At 43.1% G+C, this 17,143-nt stretch overlaps 1 protein-coding gene across 4 annotated transcripts in view; it reads left to right on the top strand.

Moving 5' to 3' along the window:
• DIS3 (DIS3 homolog, exosome endoribonuclease and 3'-5' exoribonuclease) overlaps positions 1-17,143 on the top strand; it is a 61,462-nt gene that overhangs the window by 14,357 nt on the left and 29,962 nt on the right. For all 4 annotated transcript variants that reach the window (XM_040341369.1, XM_040341370.1, XM_040341368.1 and 1 more), the window contains 5 exons: positions 278-471; positions 3,378-3,451; positions 7,697-7,864; positions 10,426-10,596; positions 12,324-12,434. In XM_040341369.1, coding sequence (XP_040197303.1) covers positions 278-471; positions 3,378-3,451; positions 7,697-7,864; positions 10,426-10,596; positions 12,324-12,434 — 718 coding nt within the window. The remainder of the gene's footprint in view (positions 1-277; positions 472-3,377; positions 3,452-7,696; positions 7,865-10,425; positions 10,597-12,323; positions 12,435-17,143) is intronic.

The raw sequence follows: 17,143 nt of genomic DNA, 5'->3' as shown, positions 1-17,143 counted from the left end.
GAGCAGTAATCAAGTAAAGTACCGTAATTGGGTTGACAGCAATGATTCTGATTGGTTACATCCTCCACTATTATTAGTCCACACTTATTCCTACTACTGTTTGGAAATTACAACTAAGCATAATTTTTTCTCATTTTAATTCTAAACATTGGGGGGGAAAATAAAATATATAATATGACATGGTTAGCCTAACTGTTTTTAGGTAACAACAGTTGCATTAATTGTTTGATTAGGTCTAAAAGCTATTTTAGTAATGTGCTCTTTATTTTCATGACAGTGAGACCTACATAGAACAAGAACAAGGAGAGAATGCTAACGATCGGAACGACAGAGCAATTAGAACTGCAGTAAAATGGTACAATAAGCACTTGCAGAATTCACAAAAAAACAAAAATCTACAAGTACTTCTAATAACAAATGACCGGAAAAACAAAGAGAAAGCGTTGGAAGAAGGAATTGTAGCATACACCTGTAAGTCTTGCATTATGTGTTGCTTGCTTTTCACTTTCCTATGTGAGTCTTTTGTATGTCTTGCTCAGCCGTTTTATTGTGCAGCTTTTCCTTTTTAAAACAATATTGGCAAGATGATGATCCCAGTTTTTTTTTAGATGGCTAGTTTATGAAGAATTTGAACGCTTTGTCAGGTGTTGCTGTCTGTGCCCCAATTGGTGAGATCCACCTTCATTTCTGTGACACAACACAGTAACAAAGTAAGGAAATTTCTCCAGTGAGGACACTTGACAAATGTTCATTCTAACTCTTCCTACGGTACCAGTAAAAGTGCTTTTAATGCCTCGTACACACGATCGGTTAAACAGAGGACAACAGTCTGATGGACCGTTTTCATCGGTCAAAACCGATCGTGTGTTGGCCCCATAGGTTATTTAACCATCGGTTTAAAAAAAAGCAATCTTGTTTTAAATTTAACCAATGGATTCCTAACCAATAGGTCAAAATCGATCGTTAGTAGGCACAACCATCAGTTAAAAATCAACGCAAACGCTCAGAATCAAGTCGACGCATGCTTGGAAGCATTGAACTTTGTTTTTTTCAGCACGTCGTTGTGTTTTACGTCACCGCGTTGGACACAATCGTTTTTTTAACCGATGGTGTGTAGGCGCGGCGGACCATCAGTCAGCTTCATCGGTTAACCAATGAAATCGGTCCGTTCTCATCAGATGGACTGATCGTGTGTACGCGGCATTAATGCTATGTTCCTTTTGGAGAAATTCTCCTTGATTCTTCTCTCAGGAACACGATAGAGAAGGGAGGGAGTATCTCTCAAGTGAGGACACAGACAGCAGTAAACACTTGATAGAGGTTCTAACTCACTTTCTTTCTAATTTCTAGCGAAAAAAATAAAATACATGGCTTTTTTATTCTATTTTTTAAAACCTATTTACTTATGCCTTTGTGTTGGGTGTAATTAGATATTTTTATCCTTGACTCTTTATTTCCTTCCAAAAGGCGAAATCACTCTTTGGCTTTCCTTGCTGATATCACTTTAATTCAGGGTTTCTCGTCCTTTTTACATTCAAGGAACCTTTGGCAAAAAGTATGAGATCTCTGGGAAGACCTGAAATTTTTAATTTCTACAGCTCAGTGGCAAAGTTAGACATTTCTTAACTCAGGGAAGACTCTGTTTAATATTTTCCTACTGCAGCCACTGAAGGGGAGGGAGAAGCTGGCCTGCTGCTATGGGAGAAGAATACAACCAATTTGTTTAAGTAAATGCAGCGTTTCCTGTCCAGATGTGACAGGGAATTCGCACAGGACCCTTGGAGCATGGGGACGGCGGCGCTTGGGGCACATGCCCCCTCTGGCTCGCCAATGATTTAGGGCTGGGAGATGCTAATTTGGCTTATAGAATCACAGCACAGAGCCCTGTGTTTACTAACAACACAGGGCTCTGTAGAGAGAGCAGCGATATGGCGGATTTTAGCCATGTCTATTGGTAAAATCGGCACATATTGCACATTGTTAGGCACACAGGTAACCCTTTCATTGCCCCTACGTTCATTGCCCCCTATGTTAACCCTATCCCAGCCAGTGTTATTAGTACAGTGACAGTGTATGGTATTAGAACTGATCACTGTATTAGTGTCATTGGTGATGTCTGTCAGTTTCCACCCATTATCAGATTGCCCGCTGCACTATTGCAGTCCCATTGCGCAATTGCCAGTTAAAGTAGCACAGTATCGAATAGCAAAAAAATGCTCTGGTTATGAAGGGGGTAAAATTTTACGGAGCTTAAAGCAGAGCTCCAAACCTCCCACCAAAAAATGCAGCTTCACAGCTGGTTCCCTACTGCACATGCACAAAGCGCATTGTGCTTTGTAAATGGCCTGGCAGCGGGGGGAAGGTGGAGGGGGCAAACTTCCGGGGAACCTTGCAGCGGATGCACTGTGCTTTGTAAATGGCCCTGGCAGCGGGGTGCGAACTTCTGGGGCACCTTGCCGTCTGTGCCGTTTCTTTAGGGCCTTGTGACTTGCGCATATGTAGGAGTGAGATCACTGCTGTACTGGTCGGTCAGCGCCGCAGCCCGCACACGCGGAAGAAACACTGGGGAAGATGTCGGGACATCTCAGCGATGTGCGGGTGCCACTGCACGGCTTCACTCTAGGGTAAGTATTTCATAATGCGCTAGTATGCGATGCATACTAGCTCATTATGCCTTTGTCCTTGCATGTTTTTTTTTTATCGGGTTTACAACCTCCCTTTTGATAAAGTTTTGCTTGCTTTTTCGTTACAGATGCTCAATTCTGGGTCAAGCTTGAGATAAGCAATGTACAGGGGGTTAACAGGGCAGAGCATCAGGGTGGGAACAGCACAGGGGGGAAGGGGGGTCAGCAGGAGGCAACAGTACAGGGGAGCCAGGAGCACAGCATAGTAATGGGGGAGGGCCAATAGAGAACCGTGGTGGGAGGCCAGGAGAGTACAGCACAGTACAGGAGGGCCAGGAGAGTACAGCACAGTACATGGGGCCGTGCAGAGTGGCACAGGGAAGCTAATGTATTGTATCTGATGTGCTGATCCTTACCTGACCTCCTCTCTAGTCCATCCCATGTGATACCACATACAAACATCTGTGATGGACAGGAGGGGAGTGCTGGCTGGGATCCGTGCAGGACATTAATGTATGTTGCTTCCCTGTGCAGCTCTGCGGCATGAGGAGCAGATGACTGTTGGCTATATGGGGGATGTGATCTACCCATTACTGGCTTGTAATAGATGGGGAGATTGCAGCAGAGCCCCTGGGGACGTCTCATGGATCTGTGGTTGAGAAATCCGGTTTTAAATGATTGCTAGATAAAGCATACCTGTTGCAGTATTTTAAAATGACCAACATTTACAAAACTCGTTTTTCTTTTTTTTAGGTGAAGAATACATAAAAAGTTTGTTGGCTAATCCAGAACTTGTTGATCGTCTTTCATATGTTTCTGATGACCAGGTAAATGCACAAACAATTTTTCTCAGTTGTACAGTACTTGACAAGATGTTCTAGACTGTGGTTCATATGTCACTACCTCAGTTAACTGAACCCTGGAAAAAGCTTTGCTAGGAACAGCTCCAGTGCATTCTAATTTAATCCTACCCACTCCATGGCACTCAGTTTTTGCTAGTGTCCTAGGCAATGGACCTCTTTCCCTTTTTTGTATACATTTTGTAAACCATTCTTAATTTTCTTTACTGCTTCGACTGACACTTCTATCAAGGTCCAATTTCTTATTGCTTCAGGGCTTTCTAGTGGTTTATCTTGGGATCCATAAACAGACTCTTCAGCAGCGGGGCCAGCCTGTAATGTTTGCCCTAGGCACTGGATCCTGTGTTTTGGCACATGGTGTAATGAGTATTGATAACTGCAGGGTGTTATACAGGTCCAGGACAGTGGTCTATTCCTACGACACCCAGACCATAAAGAATTCTTGGGGGGTATCACCACTGTTACTTATTTTGCAGAAAACTTACAATTGTTGCTCTCTGCCCTACTATCCTGTGTAGATATCATGGAGAGTGGGGTTCGTCAAATCTTCAGACTGTCCTTACTTTTTCTGCACATGTATAGCTTAGAGCATGGTTAGTGGACCTAGCTCATGAAAGGGGATTTTTGCATGCCCTTTAAAGGTGAGCTTCTCTTTGGGAATTCCCTTGAGGAGTACATTTAGGTGGCTAATGGAAGTGAGGAGACATCTGCTGACCGCTAAGAATAAAGAAATCCTAGACTCTTTTTTTTTTTTATTTTTTTCACGTTGTTTTAAGAGAGGTACACACAGAGTCTCTGTTTTTGTCCTCCTTTGTTTTTCTGCTACCCATTCCTACTTTCTGCCTCACAAGACAAATTTCCTGCTGCTGACAGTCAGGGGTGGTCATTACGACTTTTCCTACACATTGATCCTTCTCCGTTTTTAGGGATGCATGTCTCATCATCCCCTAAAAACATCTATTCAAATTACTACAGCTTTTAGGTGGTTTCCTGTAGACCTGTCACTATGTCTACTGCATCAGCTAATTTTCTGCCTGGTCTCCTATAGAACTGCCACTATATCGCTCACATGAGAGATTTTCTAAATTTAATAGTAAATGCAATATGAAGGTTTATACTCCCTATTTATTCACATGGCAATGTACCCCCTTACATTGCTAAAAATAAATAAAATCACCAAGCTTTTTGGTGCTATACCATTGGACCTTTATTCACACCCTAAATATTGAAATCCCAGGTTACCTTTGACACGCTTCTTTCACAAGGCTCCGAAGTCCATCTTTAACCCTTATGCCCAAACGCTGATGTTCATACTTCTTTCTTCTGTAAATACTGCATTATTGTCAAACTGCTCATGTACTATGGGTTTTCTGGGTCCAATCTTACTATCATTCTTATTCACATTTCCTTCATCATGACATTTTGTCAATCACTGGCCCCATGTTTATGAACATGCTCTCCCTGGCACCCGCCAGTTGCTCCCTATGAGTATCTATTTTAGGTTATGCTGGTGGTTGCCTGAACAGCCAGAGCCCTGTTTTCTCCACTCGAGGTCATAGGAACTTTACTCCTTACTATTTGGGGAGGTTCGCTCCACTACCTAGACTCCATTTTTACTCTTATCTCTCTGGCCTCCAACCCTAATGCCGCGTACACACGATGGGACATTCCAACAACAAAACCGTGGTTTTTGTTTCGACGGATTGTTCGCTCAAACTTGTCTTGCATACACAGACGTCACACAAATTTCGGAAATTCTGAACGTCAAGAATGCGGTCACGTACAACACTACGACGAGCCAAGAAAAATTAAGTTCAATGATCCCGAGCATGTGTCGAATTGATTCCGAGCATGCGTAGGATTTTTGTACGTTTTGTACTTTTTTGTTGTCGGAAAAAGTAAGAACCAGCTCTCAAACATTTGTTGTCGGAAATTCCGATGTGGCCTACACACGGTCAGAATATCCGACCAAAAGCTCACATCGAATATTTGGTGTCGGATATTCCGATCGTGTGTACACGGCATTACTCTTCATTGAATTTTGATATAACCTACCTGCCTTCATGAGAGTCGAGGATTACCTTGCCTCCACAAAGATCTGGTCTTTGTTACCAGTTAACTCTATTTTCCAGCTTAGTACTGGTAAAGGTTGCATTGCTTCTGTTCTTAGTACTCCCTTTAATGCGATTGATCACTTACAAACTGTAGATGCCTTGGAACTTGCCTACCTTTCACCACACATCTTCAGTTTTATAACTGCTCAACAGACTCTAGTTCATGGAACTCGCAGCATCCTAATTGCCTGATATTCATTGATTGGGCACATTCCAACCTCTAGAATAGATGCACCCCCCCCACCCTCAATACTCCTGTAATGTATCGGGTGAGGTTTATTTTCCCCCCAACCCTCTGTTTATTGCATTGGGGATGACCCATGGTCTAGGAAACCATGCCCGTGTCCAGCACTGTACGATTAAAATAATAAGAATTTTGGCTTGCCATTAAAATCCATGTCTCGGAGTACAGAACACAGCCTCCCCACCCCATTTCCTCTGTGATCTCTTTACCGCTTGAGCCTTGCAGGGTTTGTGTAGGTTGGGGGTTGTCCCAACAAAGCTTTTTCTAGTGTCCAGTCACCTAAAGGTAGCAATGTAGAATTCCTATTTTTTAGCCTAGCATCTGTTTGTAGAATGTCCACTACTGTATTGCATATTGCATTTTCTATTGTTTTAAAGTGTTTGTAACCCCCCCAAAAAAATGAATCCTGTTACTTTAAAGCATGTTATACAGCACAGTTTCTTGTGCTGTGTAATTTGGCACCCTTTATCTGAAATACCTGGCTGATCCTGCCTGGCTTTGCGCCCCTCCCGCCCTGTAAACTGACCACGGTTTATCATGACTACTGAGCCCTGACTCCTTTTTTAGTTTACATGCCCCCGTCATCCACAGCTCTCCTTGCAGCTTCACTGCCTGTTTCCTACTGCGCATGCACGAGTCGTGCTCCGCTTTGTGAATGGCCAGCTTCTCTTTTGGGACACACACAGGTCCCAGAAGACAGTGGGGGGGGGGGGCGGGGGCTTGCCGCACAAAAGGATAAGATGTCCTGCGTCACGGCCCGGATGGATCGGACGTACACTATGCACTTCATAGAAAATTAGGAGGGAAACAAAAAAAAAAAATGTTATATCCAAAAACGAGGGGTGGTCTTTCGTTTTAAGACCACCTGTCAAAAGTGGTTGGAACTCCACTTTAAAGTGAATGTAAACCCTCACATATACCCAGTGAAGTGAACAGCCTCAGATGATACACAGGGATGAAACAAATCTTCCTATAACATTTTTTTGCATGCATATATCCTTTAGAAAGTGCTCTTCATGTTGGGCCCCTTTCACACAGGGTTGTCCATTTTTACAGACTCTGCTTGCTCAGTGGGGATCGCGCCATTAATTCCCGCTGAGTCAGTGGATGACAGGTCCGTCTCTGCTCACTGTGCAGGGACAGACCTGTCAGAGCTCCACTCCCCTCTATGGGGGATGGGATTAAAAGGGACCGTTTGTCAGTTTTTTCATCTGATCTGCCAGACGAATAGAAAATAGAGTTTCAGCGGATCGGATGTCAGCTGACATGTCACTGCTGATATCCGTTGCTCCATAGGCCTGCATGAAACATCTGTTCAGGTCCGCCTAAAAAACTGACAGGCAGACCTGAACAGTCTGCCCGTGTGAAAGGGGCCTTAAAGTTTTTCTCTTTCTGGTTAGCACTGAGTGGATTATTTGCATACAGCCAAGACAGCTGATTGGAGGAAAGGCACCCCCCCCCTCTCCTCATAGGTGAAGGAAGATAGGAATATTCACAGCTCTGTTCTTAGATGCAAGGGGACTACTAATCTATTTATAGCAACCTCACCCAACACACACTTCTATCTCCCATCTCTGAGACTGTGTGAGAAGTTATCGGGCTGATATCAGAGGAACGGTGCAGGAGACGGCTACTGGACATGGTGCTTTGGAGAGAGATAACAAAACACTGCAGATATATGTGCCCAGCTCAAATTTAATGATTTGGGTTTATCCACACTTTAAGTGAAAATAAAGATGATATTGGTTATAATTTATCATTTTGGTATGTTGAGTGCTAGCATGTTGCTCAGATGTTAAACGTTTCAGTTTTTTTTTTTGTTAATTAACAATCCAATACTTTTTTATTTCCCAGAATGAAGTGGAAAGTAGTAAAGTTATCTTTTCGGAGCATCTTCCTTTGTCTAAATTACAGCAAGGGATAAAATCTGGCATTTACCTTCAAGGAACATTCAGAGCAAGTAGAGACAACTTTTTAGAAGGAACTGTTTGGGTCCATGGAGATGCTTTAGAGAACAAAGAGGTAACCATATACATTCCCCAAATGTTATCTATGTATTTATAGTGCATCTGGAAAAAGTATTCACAGCACTTTACTTTTTCCACATGTTGTTACAGCCTTATTCCAAAATGGAATAAATTCATTATTTTCTTCAAAATTCTACAAACAATACCCCATAATGACAACGTGAAAAGTTTGTTTGAAATATTTTCAAATTTATTAAAAATAAGAAAAAAAAAATCACATGTACATAAGTATTCACAACCTTTTTGAGCTCAGGTGCATCCTTTATCCTTGAGATGTTTCTACGACTTGATTGGAGTCCACCTGTGGTAAATTCAGTTGATTGGACATGATTTGGAAAGGTACACACCTGTCTATATAAGGTCTCACAGTGCATGTCAGAGCACAAACCAAGCCATGAAGTCCAAGGAATTGACTGTAGACCTCAGAGACATGATTGTATCAAGGCACAGATCTGGAGAAGGGTACAGAAAAATATCTGAAGCATTGAGGGTCCCAATGAGCACAGTGGCCTTCGTAATCCGTAAATTAAAGAAGTTTGGAGCTACCAGGACTCTTCCTAGAGTGGGCCGCCTGGCCAAACCAAGCGATCGGGGGACAAGGCCTTTAGGTCCTATTCACATCTGGCGAATCTGTCCAAGCAAAGTCCGACTGCTCAGCGGGGGACCTCTCTGCTGATCCCCGTTGAGCAGGCGGATGTCTGCTATGCAGAGCGGACAAGGACAGAGCCCGCTCTCCTCTATGGGGTCTGATGGAAACAGACTGCATGTCTGTTTCCATCTGATTGTCATCCAAAACCGACCTGCTGGATGGATGGTGCACTTATTGCCATACGTCTTTTCAGTGGATTTTGGATTTTGATGGATCGAAGGCCAGGCGCCTGAAGGACCCTGACCATAAGAAATAAAATTGTCTGGTCTGATCAAACAAAGATTGAACTCTTTGGCCTGAATGGTAAGTTTCATGTTTGGAGAAAACCAGGCACCGCTCGTCGCCTGGCCAATACCATCCCTTCATGAACTGGGAGTCTAGTCAGGATCGAGGGATAAATGAATGCAGCCATGTACAGAGACATCCTTGATGAAAGTCTGCTTCAGACCGCTCTGGACCTCAGACTGGGGCAAAGGTTCATCTTCCAACAGGACAATGACCCTAAGCACACACATGGAGGTTGCTATGAAGGATTTGAATATTATCTTGTGATTATTGATTTGTGATCATATCTGTTATGTCAGCCCTCAAAATTTCCACTTGCCTACTAGCATTTGGCGAGTGGATTTAAGCTGGGGGCGAGTGATGACAGGGCTGCATGACCAATCTCCCTCCAATCTGTGCCTACACTAAGAGTCCGATGAGATTGGCAGCCGAAGAGGAAAGGTGCATGCTCGGGAAAAGTAGTCTGGTGAGCCACGCACAGGCAGAGCAGTACACAGGTGCTCTACTTACAATTCTTATTAAGCCATGGGACCTAACAGTATGACCTCTCTGAGCCTGCCCCCTCCCCCGGGCCCCGACCAATGTAGCTGGAGAGCAGAAAGTAAGGTGGAGGATTGCAAAAATTACCACTCCGGTGCAGCGCTCACTGAAAGTTGCCCTGACATGAGAGCGGCAGCCTTCTAGTTTGTGCCGTTTTCTTCTCCTTGTGCTCTATGTAGGTGTCCAACAGTTTAGCCTGAGCACTGTGAACAGACTGGTCTCAATGTGTGCTGTGCGCTGTCAGTGTGCGCTGTGCTATGGTGTCAATGGCTGTGCAGTTGTGTGGATCTCAGCGCTGGATTGTACTCCCTCCCGCTGTGCTGCAGCTCCTCTCCTCTCTGCCAGCCTGAATAAAAGGGGGAAGTGGGGACATGCAAGCGTGGAGCCGCACACACGGGCTCCTGATGATGAGATGAATGGGAGAGAGAGAGAGAGATTGGATGGGAGTTGCAGAGGAGACAGGAAGAGAATTGGGAAGAGACCCAGTTCTAGTGCCCTGTCCCTCTGGTCTGCCCCCAGTGCCCTGTCCCATTTTGTTAAAGTTGTTGTTGGTAATATTTAATTTTGTAACTTGATTCTGCATTAAACATTGTCATTCCATGAGATAATCTACGAGGGCGTGTTTACGGGTGCAATTAGGCGCAGGGCAGTGTATGAATTAGGTGGGGCAACTGGTGGCGAGTAACTCTTGAGGCCTGGCTAGTAGCTCAGGACTTGACATTTTGAGCCCTGTGTTATGTTATTGTTTATATATGACTGTTATGAGAACCTGGACTCACCCTTGGTGGTGGAAATGTAAGTATTTGAAAAAAATAAGAATGGGTGAGAAGGATTAAATATAATTTCAAAATGGCTTGTATGTGATGCTTATGTTGTGCGAAACTCCTACAGGTCTAAAACTTTGTTGGGGGTCAAATGGGTGCAAAAAGATGCAAATAAAAAACAATTCAGCATGCAAGAAAACTCTTCATTAATGGCTGCAGGTGTAATGTATATGTATATGTATGGTAAACAAGGACACAGGGAAAGTGTCTGCTATATACAAACCTAATGCATGACGTAATTTCTATAAACTTTTGCAGATAATCTTACAAGGGTTACGAAGCTTAAACCGAGCAATGCATGAAGACATTGTTGCTGTACAGCTCTTGGAAAAGGAGAATTGGGTGGCTCCATCCGCTGTGGTCCTCCAAGATGATGATGATGATGGTGAAAATGAAGATATTGAATCTGTAGATGAAAAAGAAAAAATGGTATTTTAAACAATTGGTGCTGTTTTATGTCGCATGTAAAGATAAATTTAATTGAAATTAATCTGAATTAGTGTTTTATAGTAACTTGTTTCCTCTAAAGCTAGGTACACACAGGAAGTTTTTTTCGTTCAACTAAGCGAGAGGTCAATGTACTAGCTAAGCAATGTGCACCTCCTCTGCTGAGCTATTGTGTTCTGACAGGGGGACTCCCACCCCACTGGTACACAATGGTCGGTAATCAGATGCTGGTTTCTCAACATGCTTATTCGACAAAAGCCAGTCATTGGACCGGCTTCTGTCAGACAGGCTGTTGTAAACACGGCATGTTGTCCAGTTTCTGTTGAACTAGCCGATATTGTGTGTACCAGCCTTTAGTTGTTATATTGAAATTTTTAGTTTTTCAGTTTTTGCTTTCATTGGTGACCAAGACAAAATGCACCTTTGTGTTTGCTACGTTCTACACAAATCTAAATAGACACTTTTTTTCTTCTTCTTTTTTTTTTTTTTTTTTTAAATTACCAAATTCACTTAGCAAAATAATCCACAACATCAATAATGCAATTGCCTCCCCCTGGTACCATATGCTAGGTCTAGGGAAATTATTATAATTTTTTTACTGCAAGTTAAATAATACGTTGAGACTAGCAGAAATGGCATTCTATTCGGTTTGAGTCCATTGTTTAGAGGAGGATATGGTCCACCATTGTAAGGCAGGGGTGTCTCCCTATTTCGTAGCAAGCCGCATCAGCAGTATGGTTGCTTTAAAAGGGCCAGTTGTATCTGGAGCGCCCTATGTGGGGAGTGCAGAATTCTGGAGCGCCCTATGTGGGGAGTGCAGAATTCTGGAGCGCCCTGTGTAGTACTACGAGAACCTAGTTTTACAGCCTGTGTTTAAAAGTCTTCATACCTAAAACCTATTGATCCATATTTTCACAAATTGGTTATATGACATCAAATTCTTGTTCTGGATAAAATCTTGTATATTTCAATGCATTTTTAGTAGCTGTTGGTTTTCGATTACCATCCTAAATATAGATATAGATATAGATCCCTTAATCCAAGAATGAGCCCTCTTGGTCACCAAAACCTGCTGTAAATTTACTGTGTTGTTGAGATCTCCATAAACTTTTGCAAATGCTTTTTGTTTCCTGACCAAATAACAATGTCTCCTATATACCTCGACTAAGTTCTGACAAACTTGATTAATGAAATCTGCAAATAAAAAAATATTTTTACAGTGGTCTATATAGGAGACTTTGGTGGCACGGAGCGAGCTGAGTAGAGCACATTGTGCCTTTCAAAGGAAATAATGAAAAACCATTAATTCTTCATTTGATAATTGGAAATGTTAAAAACTAATTAGGGTAATCAGATAACGCATGCATTTTCCAGTGAAGCATGAGAAATCCAGATATCCGCAGAAAGTGATCGATACAGCATCTGTGGAAGCAAATCCAGCCAATAAATATTTTTTAAATGCAGTGAGACTACGTGGGACCAATAGCAAAAAAGTAAAGCTGATCTTGCCCTGCTTTCTAAATAATAGGAATGCTCTAGGAGGAGCAGTTCTATAGGTAGGGTAAATTTAGGCCTTTATATTCTGCTCTGCTTGCCGGAACACATACATGGTAGATACTGTCCTTCCATTTAAACTTCTTTCAAAAATAAGTTGCAAGTATATGTTGTTAATGGTTTAGTGATTAAACTGTGTAAATATTTCATTACAGCTAAAAACTGTTGAAAAGAGCAATGCAAAACCATCTGGAAGAGTAGTCGGGATCATAAAAAGGAACTGGAGACCATATTGCGGCATGTTGTCAAAGTCTCAAATTAAAGAGGTCAGTACTCAATTTATGTATACTGTTTTTGTTTTATAAGGTAAGGCATTGTCCAAATACATATTTATTATATGCACTTTATATTCACCACACTTTACCATGTCAAATTGTCAATGTGTTCACTGGGCAAAAAGGCTTTTACTAATATATTTATTGTGTAGCTATCAATTTTTTATTGAAACACCTAAACCCAGCCACAGGTGACTTTGTTGGTTTTTTCTTAGCTATACAAAAACAAGTGATAATTACAAGAGACACAGCCTAGGATGTCAAGGCACTTTGCTTATTTGAGGAGCTACATGGGTTGAAGAATCTTTAGCATCTGACATTTCCCTACACGTCAGATGCTGGGACACCTGCTGTGTTCTGTTATTCCATGTGCTGGCACCTACGTTGGTACAGTAGTGCCATTCTGGATTCCAAAACGTAATCAAGGACCCCAAGCATTTGAAACAGCCAAAAATGTCAGATGCTGAAGATTCCTCAAGCACCTTAACTTTTCAAGTGAGTGAAGATCGGTGGAGCTGTTTTTTTAACCACTTAAGACCAGGACCAATATGCAGGTAAAGGACCAGGCCCCTTTTTAGGATTCGGCACTGCGTCGCTTTAACTGACAATTGCGCGGTCGTGCAATGTGGCTCACAAACAAAATTGGCGTCTTTTTTTTTTTTTCCCACAAAAAGAGCTTTCTTTTGGTGGTATTTGATCACCTCTGCGGTTTTTATTTTTTGTGCTATAAACAAAAATAGAGCGACAATTTTGAAAAAAATGCAATATTTTTTTCTTTTTGCTATAATATCCACCAAAAATATTTTATTCCCATACGTATTGTTCTTCTACCTATTTTTGGTAAAATAATCGCAATAAGCCTTTTTTATCGATTGGTTTGCGCAAAATGTATAGTGTTTACAAAATAGGGGATAGTTTTTTTTTTTTGCATTTTTATTAATAATTTTTTTTTTTTTTACTACTAATGGCGGCGATCAGTGATTTTTTTCGTGACTGCGACATGGCGGACAATTTTGACACATTTTTTGGACCATTGTCGTTTTCACAGCAAAAAGTGCTATGAAAATGCATTGTTTACTGTGAAAATGACAATTGTAGTTTAGGAGTTAACCACTAGGGGGCACTGTAGGGGTTAAGTGTGACCTCATATGTGTTTCTAACTGTAGGGGCGGCGGGGCTGGACGTGTGACGTCATTGATCGTCCTTCCCTATATCAGGGAACAGACGATCAATGACACTGCCACAACGAAGAACAGGGAAGTTGTGTTTACACACACCTCTCCCCGTTCTTCAGCTCCGGTGACCGATCGGGGGACACCGGCGGCGATCGCGTCCGCAGGCACGGTCACGAAACTTCGGCCCATGGCTGGGCTTAAGGAATCGCATACGGGTACATGATTGTGCCCAGCCGTGCCATTCCGCCGACGTATATCGGCTTTAGGCAGTCCTTAAAGCGGCGCTCCACCCTAAAGTGGAACTCCCTCTGATCGGAACCCTCCCCCCCTCCGGTGTCACATTTGACACCTTTCAGGGGGAGGGGGGTGCAGATGCCTGTCTAAAGACACCGTTCCGGGTAAACTGCGGGCATAAACGTCACCTCCCCCCCTGCTGTGTTCTGGGAACACTCGGCACCCAGTGCACAGCAGGAGCCAATCGGCAGGCGTAGCACGACTCGCGCATGCGCCATAGGGAACCGGGCAGTGAAACCTGGTTCCCTCACCGAGGATGGCGGGGGGGCAGCAGAATGACGAGCTATCGCCCGTCCTCTGCTGCGGACAGTGCTGGACTCCAGGACAGGTAAGTGTCTTAATATTAAAAGTCAGCAGCTGCAGTATTTGTAGCTGCTGGATTTTAATATTTTTTTTTCAGCGGACATCCGCTTTAAGTGGTTAACAGGGAGCTTTGGGTGCCTCCCCTATAACTTTACCCCACTCTGTGTGTCCTCAGTTTTGTGCTAGTGTCCGACGATGATAGGCCTCTTCATTTGTAGAGAAAATCACTCAGCTTAAAGTGACTGTAAACCCTTACATATACAGAATGAAGTGAAAATTCTAAGATGATACAGAGATTAATCAAATCTCCCTACACAAGTTTTACATGTCTATCTGCTTTCTTCAGCTTTTTATATTCTTTATAAAGTGCACATGGTGTTAGAAATTTGTCTTCCTGTTTCAGCATAGGGAGGGGAGTCTGGGCATACACTGTGGGAGAGCTGATTGGAGGTAAGGCACACACACTTCCCCTCCACATAGGCAGAGGAATGAAGAAACTTGCAGGACTGTGCTGTGAATAGACAAGCTCTCTACTAATATAATTATAGCACCCTCCCTGACACAAATTTTCAGCGGCTTGTATCTCCTGTGTAAGAGAACTTGTCAGAAGTTATGCTAACAGAGGAACGGAGCAGTAGAACGAGACAGGACTTGGGGCTTTGGAGAGCGATAAGTAAACACTACAGATATGTGCCCTGGTCAGATTTCATGAATGGGGTTTACATCCACTTTAATTCGTTTTTTTTTATTTTTCTTTATTATTTTAGAAGTTGGATTCTTCATTGAACCACTCAATGTCTTCTAATGCCAACATAGAAGCAGCGTATCTGAATCTGTGCAACCTTGGTAAAAACTTGGGAGCTGTACCCAAGCCTGTAATGTTGTTTTGGGCACTGGATCCTGCATGGCACTCACCTTGGCACTTGGTGCAATGCATTGTCAGCTACTGGGTGCTTTACAGGTCCTTAGCAGTGGCCCATCGCTGTGGAAAGAGGTCCCTAAAGACACCCTTTTGAGGGTATGTCCACCATGATGGACAAAGCTAATTTACCTCTATCTCAGGCACGTAACAAGCGGCCTATTTAAAGAACAAACAAACAATCCTGGACGGCAGCATTTTGATACAACGCTTTTATTAGGTTAAAATTCAGTGTATAGCAGTCGATCTATACAGTACAAAAGGGGGGGATGCAAACAGCTTACATGTTTCACACCTAAATCCGGTGCTTAGTCATAGTATCACTTGAAACATGTGCTAGCGGCTTTTGTATTTCTCCTCTCTGATACTGGACTAAGCGGCCTATTTAAATCAGAATTCTCTGCATCTCGTTTACAATTCCTTTGCCAAATTTTGACCTTAATACAGCCATATTTGTCCAGGGCTGAAAAACACCACCACTCTTCTCCTACTCCCATTTCCTAGCCTGAGTTGAATCCCGATGTGCTGGTTATAGAGGATGCAGACGCCCAAGGAATGTGGAAGAAGTTGTGGAAAACTTTTCCTCTTCAGAAATCCACTATATTGAAGAGCGAGCTTTTATTCTTAATAATGTTGAAAAGATCATTGGTGATTTCCGCCAAAGCCCTGGCATTGTGCAGCCTGATTTTCTTCTGTCTCGCCATGCTTTGAATACAGAACAGATGTGCAAAATACTGCAAACCATTACTTGTTCATGTATAGATAGAATGTGCAGTCTATGATGGCTTTTTTGCTCCCCCAAAAATCTTTGCTGAAATCTATCCCTTGGAAAAAGTTGGCAAAGAAGTGGGCTATTCTATATGATCCTGTCATCTCTGTCCTAAACCAACATCTCACTTGTTTCATAGATTCCACAGATAGAAATTTTGAAAAGCTCCTAAAGGCTCTTTTTGCTCTTGTGGGTCCAGCCCTGTCCAACTGCAGCTAACTAAACTAGAGCAATAAACAACCAACATGACTTTATATTTCAGGATCCTGTCGCTACAGAGCAATTACAGCAAATTGCTTTTTTTTTTTTTTTTGCGTGATTGTGTGAATGCCCTAGAACAGAGCTCAAAATTTCAAGTCCTGAGCTACTAGCCAGGCCTCAAGGCATAGTTGCCACCAGTTGCCCAACCCCTACCATGTCCCGCACCCTAATCCTGCCCTCATAAATGATCTCATGAAATGACACTTAAATGTTTTATGCAGAATTAAGTTATAAAAATAAATATTAACAACAACTTTATCCGTGCCCAAAAATGCAGCCTGCCCATGTCTACCAATGCAGCCACGTGTCTCCAGTGCAGCCAGTGTCCCCATTGCAGCCTACCTGTGCTGGGTAAGAGAGAGGAGAGGAGCCGCCGCCTGGTTGTTCAAAACGCAGGGAACATAACCGCTTTCAATTCATTAGCTGTGTTCCCCCGCCGCAAGCCGTCATATACAGCCAACCCCCCCCCCCCCCTGTCCGGGCACTTTGATAGACAGATCACCCGTCCAATCCTTCGATGGGTGATCTGTCTATCAAAGTGCCCGGACAGGGGGGAGGTGCTGTATATGACAGCACACGGCAGGGGAACACAGCTATTGAATGGAAAGCTGTTATGTTCCCCACGCTCTGAACAACCAGGTGGCCACTCTCCTCTCTCCAACCATATTCACTCCTTGCTCCCAGGCAGCCCACACTCGCCAGCCCTTAAAATTTACTCGCAAAATGCGAGCAGGCGAGTGTAAATTCTGCCCAAGAATGTGTCATGAGACAAATTTCCAGACTGGTTTTAATTTCCCTTTACATGCGCAGAATCCTATGGCAGAAATCTTGGACATCTGAAGCTGTCTATAAGCAGCACCTCAAGGTTGAGAAGGAGTGTTCAAATTCCTAACAGTCCAAGGATACCAAGTTCCTAACCCTGTAGCACTGGACCCCCCCTCCCCCTCTCAATGGATGCCCAATGAGGGAGCAGTCAGGC

The sequence above is a fragment of the Rana temporaria genome, chromosome 2 (assembly GCF_905171775.1).
Source record: "Rana temporaria chromosome 2, aRanTem1.1, whole genome shotgun sequence".
Lineage (NCBI taxonomy): Eukaryota > Metazoa > Chordata > Amphibia > Anura > Ranidae > Rana > Rana temporaria.
Note: the sequence above shows the minus strand (reverse complement) of the source record. Positions and strands in the feature narration are given on the sequence as shown.